Source organism: Podarcis bocagei (genome assembly GCF_964188305.1).
Source record: "Podarcis bocagei genome assembly, chromosome: 1".
Lineage (NCBI taxonomy): Eukaryota > Metazoa > Chordata > Lepidosauria > Squamata > Lacertidae > Podarcis > Podarcis bocagei.
The window spans coordinates 52,026,478-52,047,447 of record NC_138125.1 but is presented as its reverse complement, the minus strand read 5'-3'; the positions used below and the strand labels follow the sequence as shown (position 1 = coordinate 52,047,447).

Sequence of the window (20,970 nt, the reverse complement as noted above, 5' to 3'; positions counted from 1 at the left end):
TTCCGCAGCTCTTCTTCATATTCTGCTTTCACTCGTGGGAACTCCAGCTTAATGATGTTTTTGACCCTTTTCAACAAATCAGCCCCTTTTCCATAGTCCAGACTCAACTCCATGTGGTATTTAGGAAGATGTTTCAGAATCCCTCCAAAATTGAGAGCCCCCACACCTCCAAACATCTCACGGCCCATTGCCAGATTCGGAAAGTCCAAACATCCTTGCATAGGGGGGTCTATCCAACCCCCCATTTCCAAACCAATCCAAACTTTATCTTTCTAAATCTGGCTTTTTCCAAGTTCATTTGTCAAATCCAAAAGCTCTTGTTCCTGCAAGACCGCAGCTCCCTCCATCTCTGGCGCCCAAGATTCAGCAACATCCTCTTCTCTCATCTGCTCTGTCAGGACACACTCCTGATCTGATTCCTGGGTGGGCTCCACATAGTTTCCCACTGCCTGTTCAAAAATTCTGGCCGCATTAGTCATCAAATCCATCTTCTCACTTAACTGTTCCAGTAGGGCACTTGTTTTACAGAGAGCACACAGCAGAGCCTCTGGATACATTGTCCCACAAGGTCACAAGTCCTTTCCCACGATTGTAATCTGAGACAGCTGCAAGCTCCCTGGAATTAGTTACAGTTTCACAGTCTCCCTCTAGAGGGAGAACTTCTGTTTGTTCTTGCAACAAAACATCCTTTTTGAGATATTTTGTGAATATTTGTTCCTTTAAAGTGCGAAAGGAAACAATGGAATCACTATGTTTCTCTTCCTTTAACTATCCGTCAAAAACGTTTGTTTGGTCAATGAGCTTCAAAACGTCAGTCCTGACACCCCGCTCCAGGATCAGGACGGTGGAAAGTTACTTTGCTTTAAACTCACTTCTGCAGGTTTAAACAGTCCAAAAGAGATCCCCCTTCTTCTCCTGCTGCCGAAGGGGGGTTCAACAGTTTTAAATGATGAAAGCCAATCCTTTAGAAGCGATTTTCTAAGCTCTAGTTTACGTTGTCTTTGCTTTATTCTGTCTACAAAGAAACGGAAGGCTGACTTCCCGTTTAGACCTTCCCGTTTCAGTACCGAATTAAAATAAATTTTTAAGTCCAATTCCTTTCTTCTCGCAAGTCCTTATTAAAAGTCCAGTTGTTCAAAGTTTAAGTACTCATGGGTGCTTATTTTAGAAGCCAAATTGTTCCAGGAAAAAGGCAGCACTCTCTGGCAACGGCTGTGCGGCTTCGCTCCACGGAAATAGCAGTTGACTCACAGCACTGCGCCACTTCCCCCTCTTCACTTCGGAGCCCGTTTGTGGGTTCCTTTGCAGGTTGGGGGGGGGCGCTAAGGGTGCCCGCCGAGTCCCATGGTCACAGGCTTCATCCGCCTGTGATTTTTAGCAGGGTCCCCGCTTCGCCGTAGCGGAAAAGACCCGTTTCACGCAGAGCTAGTCCCTCCGGTTCAGAGGGAGTCCGCCATTGCCGATGGCGCCACCCCGGAAGTCGGTGCTTGGGCCACTTTAAAGCGGGCCTCCATCTCATTACCTACCCGGTGCCCTCCTCACTTGCCTGCACTGCCTCTAGCCATACCATAATCTTTTGCTTTAACTAAAGGCAGCACCAGCAACTCCTTGCATGTGGAGTAAATGTGAACAACTGCGCATCCCCCACACTTAAACAACCTCCCACCCTTTACACCTAACCCATCCCCTTGCCTATCCCCCTATAGCTCAACCCACCCCTCTCCCACAGATCACCAAGCTCCTCCCCTCACACCACAAGCCCCACCCTCTTCTAAGGGAGTGGGTGCTTCACAGAGCAGTTTTCTAAATTACTGTGCGAAGCACCTCACCCCCTGTTAAACCTTATTGCAGGTACTTTTAACATAAGGGTGGAAGGTATTTCACAGTTCCCCCACCCCGCTCTGTTGAACAACTGACCTGGACTACCTTGCTTTCCTCATACATATGCAGAGTATAGCAACACCTTGCATTTTTTGCATATAGTAAGAATAATAAATAGAAGGAAGGAAGTGAATGTAAAAGGGCCAAGGAGGAGGGAAGGGTTTTTTTTTGGGGGGGGGGAGCAAAAGCATAAAGTACAAGGTTAGTATGAAAGGTGAATGAGAGAATTTACAGGAGATGGGTAATGACATACGCAAACAGGAAAGTACGTTTCGTCTTCCCCGCCTAGAGCCTCTAGATCAGCTAATTCTGCCTAAAATGGGGAGACTGTGTCACAATACAATCTGCATTACAGGGGGCTGGACTAGATGACCCTTGGGATCCCTTCCAACCCTACAATTCTATGAATACTTCCAGAGGAAAATTACACCAGTTTGGAGTTTAGAGTTTCCACCATCTCCTTAGCACCAGAAAATGGAAATGAGAGGTAGAACTGCATGCTGATGATACTTCAGGCAAAACCTCCAGAAGACATCTCCCTGTGGTTTCATTTCGGTGTTAAAAAGTGTGGATCCTCGTTGCACCCTGTAGGCCAAAGGCCGCTGGGTAAAGCAGTAGTCTTCCAGCACCACCTTCTGGGTGGTGAATAACTGAAGAATGAATTAATTCTGAATTGCTGCTTTGTGAGGAGAACCATTGCACTTCATAGAAAAAGAGTTGCTCTGATGATAGAGTAGGGAGATGTAAAGAGACCTCAAAATGTTGTTTCTCTGGCAATTGTAGCACTTTACAGAAGAAATACCTGTTGTCCTAGGGGTTTGGAGCTGCCATCACTCGCTTTGATTGACAATCACTTGTATACTGCTAAAAATGCTGTACCTCTGTGTATACTTCAGCACATAAGCTTCCTAGAGCAGCAACAGAATACAGTGGTGTGAGAGAGAAATGCCATTAGAATGCATGTTGTAAAAGGCTGTATTTAATTCCTCCAAATGCTCAGAAAAGGATCCATTTCAGTCATTCTGTGCAACGGTATATCACCCTTACAGATAATTTCTACACATTGGTTAATAACCACCTGAACTAGACATCAGTTGAAGTTTAGGAAATGGCACTTGCATCTTGAAGAAGTTACACTTGATGTACCAGATGTATCACTTTCATTACCACAAACATTAACTGGGATGGAGGGATTGTATGAAAACTCTCAGAAGTCCAGGGGGAAGCTTACTCACTTTCTTGTCATATTAAAGCAGGGGTCAGCAACCTTTTTCAGACCATGTTGTGGGCCAGACTATATTTTTTGGGGGGGAAATGAACAAATTCCTATGCCCCACAAATAACCCAGATATGCATTTTAAATAAAAGCACACGTTCTACTCATGTAAAAACACCAGGCAGGCCCCACAAATAACCCAGAGATGCATTTTAAATAAAAGGGTACATTCTACTCATGTAAAAACACGCTGATTCCTGGACCGTCCGTGGGCCGGATTGAGAAGGCGATTGGGCCGCATTCAGCCCACGGGCCTTAGGTTACCTACCCCTGTATTAAAGGAAGGGCTGTTCTTGTAGCGGTTTAAAAGGCAAGAACGATCCCAGGACTGAAGCCAAAACATTCCCTCATAAAGGAGAGTTTCCTTGGGTCCCCCACCCCCCTGTTCTCCAGGGCACACAGTGTATTCATGCTGCTATGCACTCCAGCTAATTTTGCAGTGTATCACCATTTATAATTGTTGCCCTTGTTCATTCATATTGTAATTGGCTTCAAGTGTTTTCTGTGGTGCTGCTTACATCTCCACTGATGGGTGAGAATAAGTCTCTTCACTTGCCACTTTCCTCCTCTTAGGTTCCAGTCCGGCCCTTTTGTTAATAGCATGGTGGTAGAGCAGATTGTACCCCAAAATCGTCTACATAATGGGATAGTTGAAAGATGGTGTCACATTAGCTCTGGTTTCTTTTAATTGCAGTTTTTGTTTATTTTCTTCTTTTTAGCGGATGCTGGCTGAAGATTAATCCTTGATGTTATGAAGGGATATCTGGGAGGTTTAATTTCCTTGTCTTTGCAGGATAATATTGTATTGCCGAGTCTCCACTTCTAAGACCTCATAATTACACGTTGGGCCAAAGGCACTGCTCCAGACTAGCGGGGTCAAGAAGCTTTATGACGCAGTTATAGTACATAATGATCCTTAAGCTCTTGCCCTAAGCAAGCATTATTATTATTGAGCAGAAAGATTGTCCTTCTTGCCAAAACTTAGTAGTCAGATGTAATGTTTTTTTTCCATGGGAATTGCTGCTAGAACTCCCATGAAGGAAATATGTCCTATTGGAACTAGGCCAGACACACAGTATATCCTGTTTTTTAAATGAAACAACAACAACGAAATAACTCTATTAAATACTTGTTATTAAGTTTGCTTCTTTGGGAGAAAGGGTGGGATATAAATTTAATAAAGAAAATAAAATGAATAATGTTGCATTGACACAGTAGTCAGAAACTGGTAGCCAGTTCACCGAGGGGAGCTGTTTGGTCCCCCCATTTATCTGTCTTCTTCCTTATCCATTTCCAAGATTATTTAAGCTGTTTTACGGGATAAGAGGGAAATACAGGCATATGTCTTAGTATGTACAAAGAACGAAAAGAGAAAGGGGATACTCTGGGTTGTATCTAATGTTAGTCCTACTCTGAACAAACCCATTGAAATGAATAGATGTAAATTAGTAATGTCCACTAATTTCAGTGGGTCTACATTGTGTAGGACTAAGAGTGGATGCAACCTTCAGATGCTAATTGAGTACCTTGAATCTACCTCTTATGTTTTGGCACCTCTAAACTAGGAGTAAAGCAAACATGTTGGACTTAAGGGTGCTGGCTATTATGGGATGTGCACAAATGGCATTTTATTACTGGTATAATGCTTCCACAGCACAAGCTATTTCTGCAATGGGGGTGCTGTTGTTGCTGTCATAGATTCTTTGTATGTTTCTTTTAGTCCTTATGATTTATGTGGAAATTGATTGGTTGTGTATTTATGTTTATTTATTGTTTATGACTACTTTTGTTATGTTTGTAATTATGTAATTTTTTTAATGTTCTAAGCCACTTTGAGCATGGTTTTAAGTATGGAAAGGCAACATACAAATAAAATGATGTATGCATGCGTGCAAACCATGTCTTTGCTTGCTAGCAGCTCTTATCATCATACTTGGAAGGTAGCCAAAGTGGTCTTTAGCTCTTAAGTTGAAGTCTCTAGTCATTTAGATATCAACTGCAAAGTTGGCTAGTATGTGTATTTTCTGGAACATTGTCTGTATTATTTTTCTGAATGTTTGTCCTGGTTTAATCTTCAATCTCAGTAGTGGGAATAATTAAGGACTGCTGTTTCTGTTTCTGTGTGTTTGGAAAATGAGGAAATCGGTTCTTAAAAGCACCACAAATGTACTATCTGTCTCTGGTTCTTATTTATTTTAGAACTGGCCTTGACATTCAAAAAGCAAATTAGTCACAGGAATAGTCCATATATGTTATTCAGATCTTTCATTTAAACAAAACCCCATCCAGCAGAAAGAGATCTATCTGCCGATAGCTCATAAAATCACTCAACAACAAAGTATATAAACAATGAACTGTGGATCCACATCTAATCCCTAACACTTAGATTAAATTAAAATAATCTCCCCAACCTAGTGCTTTGTGCTATAGGCCCCTATTTCTTTCCCTAGATTTCCACACACACACACACACACACACACACACACACACACACACACACCAGCTCAATTCACACACCAAGGTTTGGCCCATTAGATATGCTCCCTGCTTTTCATTTCCCCTCCCCCCCCCCGACCTTGCATGATCCAATTCCTTCCAGTGTTTTCTGTTTCAAGCTAACAATATTTTAAAGTGAAATCCAGATTAAAGGTAAAGGTAAAGGGACCCCTGACCATTAGGTCCAGTTGTGACCAACTCTGGGGTTGCGGCGCTCATCTCACTTTATTGGCCGAGGGAGCCAGCGTACAGCTTCCAGGTCATGTGACCAGCATGACTAAGCCGCTTCTGGCGAACCAGAGCAGTGCATGGAAATGCCGTTTACCTTCCCTGCCGGAGCAGTATCTATTTATCTACATGCACTTTGATGTGCTTTCAAACTGCTAGGTTGGCAGGAGCAGGGACCAAGCAATGGGAGCTCACCCTGTCATGGGGATACGAACCGCCAACCTTCTGATTGGCAATTCCTAGGCACCACCCGCGTCCCGATATCCAGATTAGACAACTGTTAACTATAGTTTACCTCCAATCAGAATTGGGAACTAATCTCTCTGTGTCATAATACTGGAATCGGGGGTCATCCAATGAAGCTGAATGTTGGATTATTCAGGACAGGCAAAAGGAGGTACAGTGGTACCTCTGGTTAAGTACTTAATTCATTCCAGAGGTCCGTTCTTAACCTGAAACTGTTCTTAACCTGAAGACCACTTTAGCTAATGGGGCCTCCTGCTGCCACCGCACCGCTGGAGCACAATTTTTCTTCTCATCCTGAAGCAAAGTTCCTAACCCGAGGTACTATTTGTGGGTTAGTGGAGTTTGTAACCTGAAGCGTCTGTAACCTGAAGCGTATGTAACCCGAGGTACCACTGTACTTCTTCACACAGTGCATGGCTAAAGTATGGCATTCATTCCCACAGGATATAGGGATGGCCACCAACTTGGATGGCACTGAAAGAGGATGAGACAAATTCATGGAGCCTAAGTTTAGCAACAGTTACTAGCCAAGATGGCTATGCTCTCTTTCCACTGCCACAGGCAGCATGCCCCAGTTTACCAGTTGCTAGGAATCAGAAGTGGGGAGAGTGCTGTTGCATTCAGGTTCTGCAGATAGGCCTTTGACCTGCTCCAGCGGGGCTCTTCTTTCGTTCTTACATACAGAGTGCATTTCTCACCCCAGTTTGTCCATGGTATCTGAATGAGCTTTAAGGTCATGTACGTTAGCTGTACCCAGTTAGACTCCACTCTTTTGTCATGGAAGGCTAGTGCCAGTTCTCAACAGGTGCTGCTTTTCTCTCTGAGCCAGACGTTTGCAGCGCTTACTGGGATTTGCAGTTTCCTTGAGTTTAAGAATGTAATAAGAGCTGTCCTGGTTCATCTAATCCAATATCCTGTTTCCAGCAGCAGCCAAGAAACCACAAAATGGTATCCAATAACAACAGTGAAAGAACACGAAAAATATGTGCATCATATCTCTTAAGCCAAAGGATGCTATTGACAATCAGATCCAAAAACTCTGCAAATATATATATATATATAAATGAGCTCTCAGAGTTTTGTGGAATGATAAGACACAAAGGTTTGCCATAATTCAAGAGCTGAGATCCCACCGGGGAGGTAAATCAGTCTTCTGTAGCAGATTAATCAGTTTCATTAGCCAACTGAGTATTTCAATGTTTTCATGTTATAGCAAATACTGGCTTTCTGGGTCAGGGTTCAAGTCCCCCTGGGGAAGCAACAACCATCTGGGGAGAAAGCTGACAGGACAAGGGTGGAATGAGGACAGACAATGAAGGAAGCCACAACTACATTTTCATGGGAGAAAACATCGCTAGTTTACTAATCAGAGCAAAAGTATGGAAAACAGGCAATGTGAATTCAAACCCGGATAGGAAGAATGATAAAATTAAAGCCAAACTCACTTCTTGCATTTATGTAAGAAACTAAAGGTGTGCTTTGGTGGAGGGGGGAAAGTGGACAAAGCTAAAACTCACAGGTCTCACAGCAGCTCTCTAATCACTCAATCACAGCAGAAGATAGGAAGATGACACATTATGGGACATTTGTCATCTGCTAGCTACAGACCAACCAAATGTACCTTGAGGAAGTAAGTTGCATAAAAAGCGCTAGAGGAACAACACAAGTTCACCTGCAGGAAGTCTCAGGTTCAGGTGCTGGATGTGACCTCTCATTGGAGAAGGATAGAAAGAGTTCTCACTCATAAGCACACCAGAGTTTTTGCTTAGTCTTAATGCAGGTCTTAAATCTTCATAATAAATAACTGCAGTACAGATGGTGATGTAAGTTATATTCTGTGTATGCCCTTGCAAACTCACTTCATTATTATACTTGTGTGTGCTTTTTGAAAAAATGTACATGCCACTCTAAAAAACAACAACCCACCCATAGCAGGTTGAAATACAATGAAGTAAAACTGTGTGAAAACCAGATAAAATCAGCATAAAACAGAACAGGTAAAATTGAAAGTTAAAAGACCTAGGAACACAAAATGTTATTTGCTGGGCAATGAAAAGACACCAGTGTAGGCATTAGTCAACCCTCCCAGGGGAGAGCAGTGCCCCACCACTGCGACAGTGTCACAACATGCCCTGTGACAACATGCCCCACTTCAGATAGTGGAGTTATCAGGAGGAGACCTCTGAAGGTTATCCCCATGTACAAGCAGGCTTATGTTGGAAAAGGCAGTCTTTTAGGTACCCAGGCCCCAAGCCATTTAGGACTTTAAAGGCAACCACCAGCACTTCCAATTGTTCCTGGAAATGGGCTTGGCACAAGTGCTGTTCTTTAAGCACTTGTGAAATTTGTTTCTTCCAAGGAATAAGTTTGTGTCTCACATACACTAAAGTTGTGGCAGATGTTCAGATTTTCACCAGCCAGTGTGAGAAATTAAGCGTAATCTATGGCATCCTGCACATGTCTGTAAATTAGGCCTGCCAGGTTTCCAGTGGACTCTCGCAGTTCAAACAAAAGCTCTGCCCTTAGTTAGGATTATGTGTGCTTCATGACAGGAACATGAGATTTTTGCTTTAAAACAATCTCCATGCAGCAGAATGACTAAGAATCATGTTTTTCTAAAAAACAAGAATAACATAGATAGCACTCAGACTTCAATATTTCAACTTGACTCCAAGCCTTTTGGAGTTCATGGGTGGCATCAGAGGCTTGGGGTACAGAGCAGATTGCTTTATGTTTTGACTTGCCTATTGTATGTATCACAAATGTGTGTTTTTGACTAAACATTTAAACTGGTAATTTGTGGCAGCCAATATCTTAATTCATCCAGCAACTTCTCTCCCTGTAGAACAACAGTGAGTCCAGTTGACTTGACTGCGGCCTGGATTGTAGCCTCGGTGCCCAAGAGACAGGAAGGAGAATTGTGGTCATGATGTACCCAAGCCACCTCTGTTTATTCACAGCAGCTCTTGGCAGCCTGGACAGGCCAATGGGCAAATGACATTTTCCCACATGGACCTCCGTGACTTCACCATAGTTAACTGGAAAGCAGTAATCATAGCAAATAGTAGGCATCTCATAAGGGCACTGGTGATCCCTTCTTGTGTAATGAGCAATTAGCAGAGAAAATGATATGACTGAGTGGTAAGTCCTATCCCATGTTCTGAGTATGGCAGGGTCCTTACCAGGAGCCCTGCAGGGACAGTGGTGAGGACATGGGGACAAACAAGAACTCAGTGGCTTTGGGGCTGGAATCTGCAGCCACCAACAGACAGAGGAGATAGCACACCAGGAAATTCCATGGTACATCAACAAACTGTTGGGTGTGCAAATGAGTTGGTGCCAAGCAGGGAGGGAGAAGGGGGAAAAAACAAATGCTCAGCCAAGAACAATTCTTGATGACCTCCTTGGAGTGGGTTACCAACTTGCCTAGGCTATGGAGAAGAATGTGAGTAAATACAATCTTATGCCCTTGACGCTAACACCAATGAGGCTGCAGCTCTCCGTCTGTGATATGGAATTTCCAGTGGGATAATGAGTAGGGATATACAGTAGGAAGATTTTCTACTTATGATTATGTTGTTGTCATTATTATTATTAATTTATTCATTTAGTTCTTGCCTCATGCAAAATGTCTCCAAATGACTTACATGCAGAATTAAAAACATCCATCAAGACTGCCTATCAATATATAGGTTTCATAAATGTTGAAGCTTGTTGCAGCATATCAAGAAGATATATCAGTTCATCAGATATATCAGTGGTTGTTACTGCATCATTATCTCCAGTGGAGCTCTCTTCTAATGTTCACAAAGTGACCAGAATACCAGAATTATTCAACGGGTCATTGTGAAATACTGGTCAGAAGAAATGTGGAATGGTGGCAACAAATGGTGCTTTCTGGCTAAGAGAAGGAAATAAAGCATAGCAATGCTCACAATTCAATGCAAGTGAATTTCTGCCTTAATTTAGGTGCAATTTAGGCATGACAAAAATCTATCCACAGATGACACAGTGAAGAATCATGTTTACTTACCCTTGAACATAGTGAAGCTTTATTACTTACATCAGTAGAGATGCCCACACCCCTTCCATCTTCTTTTTAAATGATAGGCAGCAGGTTGAACATGACCTGAAGATATAAGAAAAACATCTGGCCATCTTTCTGTTTTGCAATAACAACTGGGACTTTATCATATATCTCTTAATAAAGATGCAGATTACTGCGAAGGATGAAAATCCATGTGGAATTCACCTGCAGCTGTATAGCTAACTTTATTTGCAGTCATAAATTGTATCATGCTCTTAGCCTTGCAGAATAATTGAACAGTGAGTGATGACTTTATCCTAGATAATTTTCACAAGATTAAAAAAAGTTTTACAAGTATTTTTAACTGCTGTAAAATATAATAGGGTAAACCTTGCCATGATTACTGTAGCATCTCCCAATGCAATATTATGTAGTGTGATACTTCAAATTTGTGTGTGCTTCATTCGTATCTGAATCATGACAGTAAAAACCTGACTATCTCCAGGGTACATGTAATGAGTCCCTGAAATGAACTGAGCGACTAGGCCTGTTTAGATAGGATGATCAGATACAAAGAGAGATCGTGTTCATAAACTTCCCAGGGTTAGCCTGATGTAAAAAAATCCCATTTTGCCGTGGAACTGGAATATATAGTGGTTTAGTTTCAGCTGCCTTAAAATCAAGGATGCTCGGCACAGGACTCAAGACATTGTGTTCTGTGTTTCTGTGGATACTCCCAATGCAATTAACGTTCCATAAATAATTATGCAAGGACCACAGAAACGTGTATTGCTTGTAAACGAATCTGGCCTGAGATTGTGAAAAAATAAGTTTCCTAGCCCTCCTCTCTGCAGATTAAAAGTGTGGAAATATGTAGGCAGTGATCCATTGCAGGCATGAAAAGGACTGGCAAGTGTTCATGTGGTGGGATGGAGCAGCTTCTGTCTTCTCATCTCCTGTGATGAAGTGAGGTACTTGCTTCCCTTCCATCATGTCACATTTCTCCCCCCCCCCCATCTCCCAAATTAAGCAAGATCACACATGATGTTATTTGTGTGGTGGAAGAAAAGAGGGATGCACACATTTCCCCACCAAACAAAGTCTGTCAGTGCAGAGTTTAGAATTTCTTACTGGTTACAGTGGTACCTCGGGTTACATACGCTTCATGTTATATACGCTTCAAGTTACAGACTCCGCTAACCCAGAAATAGTACCTCGGCTTAAGAACTTTGCTTCAGGATGAGAACAGAAATCTCGTGGTGGTGGCGTGGCAACAGCAGGAGGCCCCATTAGCTAAAGTGGTGCTTCAGGTTAAGAACAGTTTCATGTTAAGAACGGACCTCCGGAACGAATTAAGTACTTAACCCGCGGTACCACTGTACTTTGTTGTTGTTGTTGTGTGTTTATTGAATTTATATACTGCCCTATACCCAGAGGTCTTGGCGGTTCACAAAACAACTTTGCAAGGAAAGAGAGCAGGACTGCAGCTTGCAAGTGTTTTTGTGCATCTTTCCCCACATCCATAAAGAAAGGAGCATTTAGCATTTTGTTGTCTTGTGCTCCTCAGAAGAAGGTCCAATGTGCATTTTTCTCGATAAGAAGTTTCTACACCTCTGAGAATTAAAACAAAACAAAAAACTCTCAAAACTGGGAACAGCAATGAAGCTAAAGGAAAGTGCTTTGATATCATTTTACTGAGAACCAGTCCCCAGGAATTAGCATTCAGCATAGGATAATACATAAACACACACAGCTGCTGCTTGGGGGGGGGGGGAGATTCTGCTGCAGAACCACACCTGTTTCTATAAACTTTGTTAGGGCAGTAGACCTTCCCCCCCCCTTTGCCTTCCTTGAGATGGTGTCAGATTTTCAGGCTCCTCAGTCATGGCCGCTTTGAGCAGTCACGGGAACCCAGGAAATGTCTGTTGATTAAAATTCAGCACTGAAAGTTTGGAGGGACAACTGGAGTACAAACAACACAATCCCCATGAGAGAGAACAGAGCTGGAGAAGGAAAAGCCCCATCTTCCAGGTCTGCAACAGAAGAGATCTCAGTCCCCTTCCATTTACTGCTATAAGCGAATACAGGTTGAATGGAAGGGAAGCAGAATGCTGCCATGAGAAGGATCTTGTACTCTGGCTCTTGTGAACTAACTCAAAATTCCATCTATACTGTATATGGCTGTGCTGTGAGTATGTCAAGTCTCAACAACAATGGGGGAAATTGTGAGTACTATAATAGAGTATATTGTGAAACAGAAATCCCATGATTTGTGGAAATATAGGTGAAATATTGACTGGAAATATAGGTGAGGACCATAGGCGCCGACTCCATGGGGCTTGAGGGGGCCTGAGCCCCCTCAAAAATTCGTTTGGGGGGGCTCAGCCCCCCCAATAATCTCGAGCGCCCCTCCAGCAGAGCGCCGCCGCCGCGCTGGCTCTGCCTGTCGACGCTTGGCGCGTCCGCGGCTTTTATAGGGCACCGGCGCGGCGGGGGGCGCCGGGCCGGGGGAGGGGGGCGGCCGGCCTGTCTCCTTGGCAACCCCATTGAGCAGCGCCGGCTCCCCCGGGAGGGCCACCCCCCCGCGCCGCCGATCGCCAACACCGCCGACGCTGTGGCTGCCCGAGCCCGAGACAAAGCCCGAGCCCGAGCCAGAGCCAGAGCCCGCCAGTCAGTCAGGAAGGAAGGAGAAATGGGGAGGGAGACGAGGGAGGAAAATTGCGCGCAGGGTGAAGAAAGGAGAAGGGCGAACGAGACGAGCTTCCAACCCCAAAAAGGGCTGGAAGACTGGGAGGATGAAGGATCGGGAAAGAAAGCGACGCCTTCCCCACCCGCGACGTCGCCCGCTTGTCATTGGCAGCGCAGCGGGCGCCCAGAGGGGCTGGGCACCGGCGCAGGGCCGCTCCGCAGCCGCGGAGGACAGCTGCGCGGCTAGCAAGGTGCGCCGCGTAGAGCGCGGCCCTTGTGTGGCCCGGTGGCCAGGCAAGCTTGGGCGGGGACCCCCATGCGAATCTAAGACGGAAGAAGAGGGCAGAGCAAAGGGGGTCCCTTCCCCAACCTCCGGCTCTGAGACTTCCCTGCGCCCCAGAAAAGCGAAAGGATTTTCTCTCTCTTTTTTATATAAATATTTTATTAAGTTTTCAAATACAAAGTTAGAAACATACACTGAAGAAAAAAGTAAAAGAACAAGAAAAAGAAAAAAAGAAAAAGAAGAAAAGAAAACCAACCATTCAACACATTTTTTATATAACTAACTGGACTTCCTCGCATCTCCCTTACCCTGCATTCTTTATAATAAAGATATCAGCAAATTATTACCTTGTTTCGTACCTTATTTTGTACTTTTCAAATACTATACCTCTAAATTTAACATACTTTTCATCAGTTACTTATATCTTAAATTAAACATAGTATTACCTTAGATTTTGACCTTTTCTTACTTAACATATAATTTCCTGTTTCCCAAATCTAATTGCTGAAGCTATAGTTTCCGAATCGTGTAAATTTTTAACATTCATACAACTTATATTGTTTTTGCAAATAGTCCTTAAATTTTTTCCAGTCCTCTTCCGTTGTTTCTTCTCCCAAATCTCGGATTCTGCCAGTCATTTCAGCCAGTTCCATGTAGTCCATCATTTGCGTCTGCCACTCTTCCAGTGTGGGCAAATCTTGTGTCTTCCAATATTTTGCGATGAGAATTCTTGCTGCTGTAGTTGCATACATAAAGAAAGTTCTATCCTTCTTTAACACTTTCTGGCCAACAATGCCCAAGAGGAAGGCCTCTGGTTTCTTGGGAAAGGTATACTTAAATACCTTTTTTAACTCTTTATAGATCATTTCCCAGAAGGCCTTCACTTTTGGACAAGTCCACCAGAGGTGAAAGAATGTCCCTTCAGCCTCCTTACATTTCCAACATTTATTATCAGACAGGTGATATATTTTTGCAAGCTTGACTGGGGTCATGTACCACCTATAAATCATTTTCATAATATTTTCCTTCAAGGCATTACATGCCGTGAATTTCATTCCGGTGGTCCATAACCTTTCCCAGTCCTCAAACATGATGTTATACCCAATATCCTGAGCCCATTTTATCATGGCTGATTTGACTGTCTCATCTTGAGTGATTTTCTCTTCAACCTGCCCTCCATCCTCTTGCGGAAAACTCTTTGCCTGCCCTGCCCGTATCTCGTTTTTGCTTTTTAATTCCACACACGCACCCTTCGGACTTTGTGGCAATCGGGCGCGCGGGTTCGTTTCCTAAGAGAGTGAGGACCCCCGCCTCCTCCCCACCTGCTCCCTCACCAGCCAGCCAGCCACGCGCCCTAGCCGGAGAGCCCCGGCCGTCCCCGTCGCGCAATCGGCTGGATCTCCCTTCAGCAGGCCGTGCTCACAACTCGGCCCAGGGACCCCCAGCAGCGGATCTCCGGCCCAGCTGAAGAATCCGGCAACAAGCCCCCTCCTCCCCAATCGCTCCTCCGAAATACGCTCCAAAACCCCCCAGATAGGCCGCCGGCCGCCAAGTCTCGTGGCGCCCTGAGCGAGGGTCTCTCCCCAACACCGCCACCTCGAACTGCGTTCTCCCGGCTACCCGAGCGAACCAGCGGCAGGACCCCGGTATGGGCCCCCCCAATATTTTTTATAAGTCAGCGCCCCTGGTGAGGACCCCAATAGCATTGCACCCATCAGTTTTCCAGGACCTCCCAGCCTACTCCACTCCCATGGCCCCTCTGCTGAAAAGATGCTCTTACATGTCTAGAGTTCCTCTAGAGCAGGGTGGTCTCTCAGCAACATTTGATGCTCTCCCCCCATCCACAGCCCTCACACCGCCCTCCCAAAGTTGTGAAAGCAAGGTGGTGGGCTTTGGGGAGGAGACGTGAGGGTTCAGACAGGGTTCTGGAGTCCTCCCACCTCCTTTGGGAAGGAGATGGGAGGGCTCTAGGACTCTCCCAGAGCCTCATGCCTTCTTCCCAAAGCCCAATGCCTTGCTTAGCTGTCTTTGGCAAGGCAGTGCAAGGACTGGCGGGGTGTGTGGGTGTGTTAAATTTTGACCTGGCTCCCCCCACCCCCTACGTGACAAGGCAGTGTGCGACCCACAGATTCTGTGTCAAAGGACTCTTGTGGCCCACTTAGTATGAAAATTTGGACCGCCATGTGCTACAGCATTGTTGAATGAGGCACCATATACTGCAGACCAAAGGGCAAGCTGGCTAGCTCCATGTGCACACACGTAAACATTCTGTGCACATGACTGGACCTCTTTGGATCCCCAATGCATTAATGGAGCACTGGAGTGAGAAAATGGACGAGCAATAGAAGGCTAACTGAGTGACCCAAGTTTCTTCTAGCCCTGTCCTCCCACTGAGTTCACTTTGGATCCTCCCTGCCTGCTTCCAGCCTGGCCCTCCTTCTACTACTGGCTTTTCTTCCATACTTTGCATTCTTCTGCATATAGAAACACAGCAAAATTACTGTTGTTCAGCCAGTCCTCTCCTTAACTCCAGTCCACAGGCTTTTGGACAGGGAACATGCAATCATGAGCAGCTTTTTGACATCAGTATGTTTCCATTCTCCTTAGATCCCATAAACCTCCCTGAGCTTCACCTCTTTCGTCTCTCCCCCTGCCCCACTTCTGAGCCACAGAGGCCGTTCTCTGCCAGCCTCTCACAAAGCAGCTCCCCAAGAGATGAATCATTGGGTTGGCTGTCTTGTGTATTTTGGATCTGGTCTCTCTGCCTTCCTTTAATATAGTGACCAGATTCGCACACACAATTACAAAAGAGGCCATCCAGCTGCCTCGCTGGATGCCAAAGTAATAATGCCTGTGGGTTTGTGCTCCATACTTCTTCATACATGCCCCTAGATCTTGTTTGCCTTTCCTAATGCTGCCAGATGTTGCTTGGATGGGTTTCCTAGCATGTGGTAGCGAATGTTACCCTGCCAGTGATTTTTAACAAATTTAAGCAACTTTTAATTCACTGGGCTTTTGGCTCTTCACTGGGCCAAAATAGACATTACACACAGATGCATGTAATGTTGCCACCGCAGCCCTTTTTGAATAAGAAAAGCTGTTTCAAGAGTGTGCAGTCAGGTCCGGGGAAGTTTGCAGCGTCTGTGTGTGCCCTCACAGGGTTCAAAGAATTGTAGAGTTGGAAGGGACCACGAGGGTCATCTAGTCCAACCCCCTGCAATGCAGGAATCTTTTGCCCAGTGTGGGGCTTAAACCCGCAACCCTGAGATTAAGAGTCCCATGCTGTACCAGCTGAGCTATTCTCACTGCCTAAAGGAAAGAAGCTACTTGGCAGATTTGAAGCAGGGAAATGGCTGGCCAGGCTTAGTCATCATTGTTTCTGGTCCAGATTGCCTCTCCAGAAATTACTTTTCCTGTTTAACTTGGTCATTGGTTTAATTTTACATATATCTGTATGAAACATAATTTGGCCCTCAGGACTTTATGTACATCATGCATGTAAAGCACATTTAAAGCATGACCCCCAAAGAATCCCAGAAACTCTCATTCAGTAAGGGTACTGGGAATTGTAGCTGTGTGAAGGGTGAACTGCACTTCCCTGGGTTCTTTGGGGGAAGTTTTGTGCATTAAGTGATACATGTTTTACTGAGTCGGACCATCTATCAATGTAGCTTAATATTGTTTTTATTGACTGGAAGCAGCTCTCTGGATTTTCAGATGGGTCTCTCTCTCCCAGCTGTATCTGGAGATGAATTCTGATAATCTGCCATTCAACTACAGCCCTTTCTGTTACAACTTTTCTATTGGAATGCCTACCTATATCACTGAAGATAAGTCCTATTGTCACTTTCCATGTTCATACTCTGTTGGCAAGAAAATCTGGCTCCCGTAATAAGAAAACTAACTTGTTTTTAAAATATACTAAGTCAAACAATGTGACATATGCTTACTGAACTCAGAAAACTGCATACATGCATATTTTTTTTGCAGAATTTGGATTCTTCTTTTTGGCAGAAAGCAATGTGGTGGCAGGAGGAGAGGTGTTAGTAAATAAGGAACATTTGGGGCCTATGGATAAAGAAAGAAAGAGTCTAGACAGTTAAGGAAGCAGATGTTCCACTCCCCAAATGCTGGAATTCCCTACAAACTCTAAACGTCCTTTGTGCACTTTATGCCATCACTAGCCCAACCATTATTTTTTTCCGGTAGTCGAGGATTTGGAAATTTTATTAAATAAATAAATGGTAAATGGTAAAAGAATATACTTCAGCTGTGTGGGCAAAGGGGTGAATTCATCTCACAAAAGATTCAATGATTTGAAACTGTCATCTGCTTTGATTAGTTGGAATAATGTCATAAAGAAAAATGTAAAAATAAAGGAATGTTGGCATATTCCAGCAAAAATGGAAAAGAAAGCGGAAATTGCTGCAGTTGGTGTGTTTGTCTGTGGTCAGGAATGGAAATCAGCCAAGTGAATTAACACCATTGTTTTCCTTCACATCATCGTCACCCCCCATGCAAATGATACGTGATTGATGACTGATTAAAGATTGTTATGATATTTCCTTTACATTGAAATGAATGCAAGTTGTGCAAGTCACATAAATAGTCACATATGTTATGGTAAGTTATATAACTTAAGTTAATTAGCAGGCAGTGAGGTAAATAATGAAATATTTGTTGGAAACTGAACTGCAGCGAAACAGAAATGGTGCTGATTGTGACAAATACAGGTTGGCATGGAAATTGCTTCCTTCTGACTCCTTAGTGGTTGAGTCTCTCTTATGCTTTGCCCACCTTCTTGTCTGTATGACATTGCCTTTTAACACTTCGTTCTGCATTGTTATTTTAATTTTTGCAAGTTGTTCTGTGATGGTGGTGGGAAATGACTCATAAACTGAACGAACACAAATAGTAATAATATCCTTCTCTTTCTGTTGCAGACCTCTTGACAGCCAAGGAGTACCACTGCCTCCTGCAGCTGCTTTGTCCTGACTTCCCCATGGAGCTTACACAGAAAGCAGCAAGGTGAGCACTCCTTCAGCAATTAGATCTGTGGTTATTTCCTACAGCGAGAATCAGCTCCTGCTTTATACTTGGGTAGAAAAAGTGCCTGTACTGAAATAGTGTTGGCACTGCCAGTTGTGCATGGTGCATATGCAATTGGAATGATGCAGGTTGCCTATGATAAACACAGACATGGGGGACACAAGTCTGTCCTGATCACTGCTTTTGTGTTCAATACAGGGAAGCCTGTACATTTGACTGTACTGCTGTCGGTACCCATTTAAACTTCAATGCTTTTAGTACCCTGACTTAAAACAAAGAATGAATACTGAACTGTCTCTTAAAATTGCAGTATTTGCCATAAGCAATATGTTTATTTTGGGGGTTTGTACTGCATGTTTTGGTTTAATATAAAGGGATCTGTTTCAGAGCTGAACCTCATGTTCAAATTCTGGGAGAAGGGGAATGGGTTTTATTCTTGATCCACTTTCAGTCTGAAATCTTCCAAGGAACAGCTCCTCTGGTCTCAGTTCCAAACCCTTATGGACTCCAGACTGATATGCGAGATTCCCCAGGCATCCTGTTGACATCCAATGATCGAGTAATCTAAGCAATTTTGGCAACGGATAGCCTGACATATCTCTGGCTTAGATGCCGCAGTTGGGGCAGAGTCTATGTTGAATTGGATATGGGCAGATTTATATGTAAAGTTGCTTGAAAACAAGTCACAGTTGGTGTGCTGATAGATTCAAACCACTTGAGAGATATTCTGTCAAGCAAGCAGTATATTAATTTTGTTTAAATAAATAAAATAAACTTTTGAACATGAAAAGCATGCAAACTGAGTGTGGGAGGGTGTCATACTAGATCAGTGGTTTTCAATTGTTTTATCTTCAGGAATATGTTTCTGTATTGCCTTGTCTCCTGAAGACTGTCAAGGTAGCATAGACTCTTAATCTCAGGTTCGTGGGTTTGAGCCCCATGTTAGGCAAAAGATTCCTGCATTGTAGGGGGTTGGAATAGATGACCCTTGGGTCCCTTCCAGCTTGGTAATTCTATGATTCTATGAGGAACTTCAGGGAGGCTTCTTGGCCATTACTAATCTTCTCATGAAGAACCCTCCAAGGAACCACCAGGGCTTTTCCAGAACCCAGTTGAAAGCCACTTTTTAAGAGTCTAATAGACATAAAGACAGTGTCAGTAGCAAGAGGATCTGCCTTTTGGTTCTCAGCAGAATTAGGTATGGTCTTAAGGGAATTGACAAAACAAAGTTTGCCTGCTGCAGCAGGCTCTATGAATCATGAGACGCTTTCTGCAATGCTCTAGTATCTTACTCAACATGCAGAAGGGGGGGAAATAAGGCACATGTCACCTTTATTGTCACTGCTGGTTTAATCAAGAGCCAGTTAGTAGAGTATTAAGAGCTGGCCTGTGAAACCTGGGTATTAATCCAATGAACTCATCGGCTGACTTTAACCAAGTGAGCGAGTCAGCTGTGTTTCAGTTCAGTTTGCAAAGTGACTTGAAGACTTGAAGTTCACTACGTGCTATAACCTGAAAGAGAATTTCATGAAAATGCTTCACCGTTGGTATCTAACACTTTCAAAACTGGCTAAAATACATAAAATCAGGTCAAGCATTTGTTGGAGAGGCAGAGGACATGATGATCCACATTTGGTGGAACTGTAAACAAATAAAATGATTCTGGGAAACAATATACAATGAACTTTAAAAGATTTTTAAAATTTCCTTTGCAAAAAACCCCGAAGCCTCTCTGCTGGTTATTAATGATATTCTGAAAAATCTGAGGAGAATTTTCATGTATGCAGCAAGAATTTTAATAGCTAAAGGATGGAAAGGAGAATCTGTTCCCACTAAGTTGGATTGGCAGGCAAAAATGCTAGAATACGCAGAATTAGCAAAAACGACAGGAAGAATGAGAGATGATACAGAACAAAGGTTTATTAGAGAATGGGACATTTACAGAGTATACCTAAAAGAGCATTGTAAACATCTAAATTCTCTGGCAGGTTTTGATTGACCCCTGCATGACAGTAGGAAATTTTAGAAAACCAAGACAATTTGAGACAATTTATGAGAGACAATGGAAAGTGTGCAGTTGATAATGTAACCCAGGAAACACGATGGGGTGATTGGAAGTCATAATGGAATCTTTGATGTATGAATTTTCTTTTCTTTTCTTTTTGTAATTTGTATTGATCTTGGCTTGTTTTTGTTGATTGTTTTTTGCAAAATTAATAAAGCATTTAAGAAAAGAAAAGAAAAAAGAAACTAATAGCGACCTACTTCAGAAGCTGATTGCAAGGATAAATGAGAATTTTTGCCAGGAATAACTTCATTGGTCCACAGTCTTCACAATGCAGGCTATAAGTCTGAATACATAAATCTGAGAGGAGGCACGGTGCTGAAGATTGTGTCAAGGAATTTAATCTGCAAAGCCATTGTAAACCCGAGGCCCCACTGAAGGGGGGCAGGCTTCGCACAACTCCTCTGTTGTCTGCTTGTGCCTTGGAGACAGACAAGCTGGGGGCTTTGGGACGGCAGGTGTGAGAGAAAAATGAGATCTGTGTCTGAGGCACCCCGGCTCAGGTGGGAATGATCTCACTGCCTTTGCTCTTCTGGGTTTGAGAGCTTCCTTGCGCTAACAATTTGCTCTCACCCACGCAGCTAATCAAGGGAAGTCACTTGATATACTGCCTTAAACCTGAAGCTGGTTTTGCCTCTCCTTCCTCTCCTACACCTTCTGATACTCTTGTCTGCATTTTTCTTTTCGTTTCCCCCTACTCGTACATCGGAAGCCCCTGGCTGACGATGGGC

At 43.7% G+C, this 20,970-nt stretch overlaps 1 protein-coding gene across 5 annotated transcripts in view; it reads left to right on the top strand.

Annotated features, from left to right (window-relative positions):
• The window catches only part of CSTPP1 (centriolar satellite-associated tubulin polyglutamylase complex regulator 1), a 161,090-nt gene that overhangs the window by 111,806 nt on the left and 28,314 nt on the right, over positions 1-20,970 (top strand). For all 5 annotated transcript variants that reach the window (XM_081165928.1, XM_081165927.1, XM_081165929.1 and 2 more), the window contains one exon: positions 18,069-18,153. In XM_081165928.1, the coding sequence (XP_081022054.1) occupies positions 18,069-18,153 (85 nt within the window). The remainder of the gene's footprint in view (positions 1-18,068; positions 18,154-20,970) is intronic.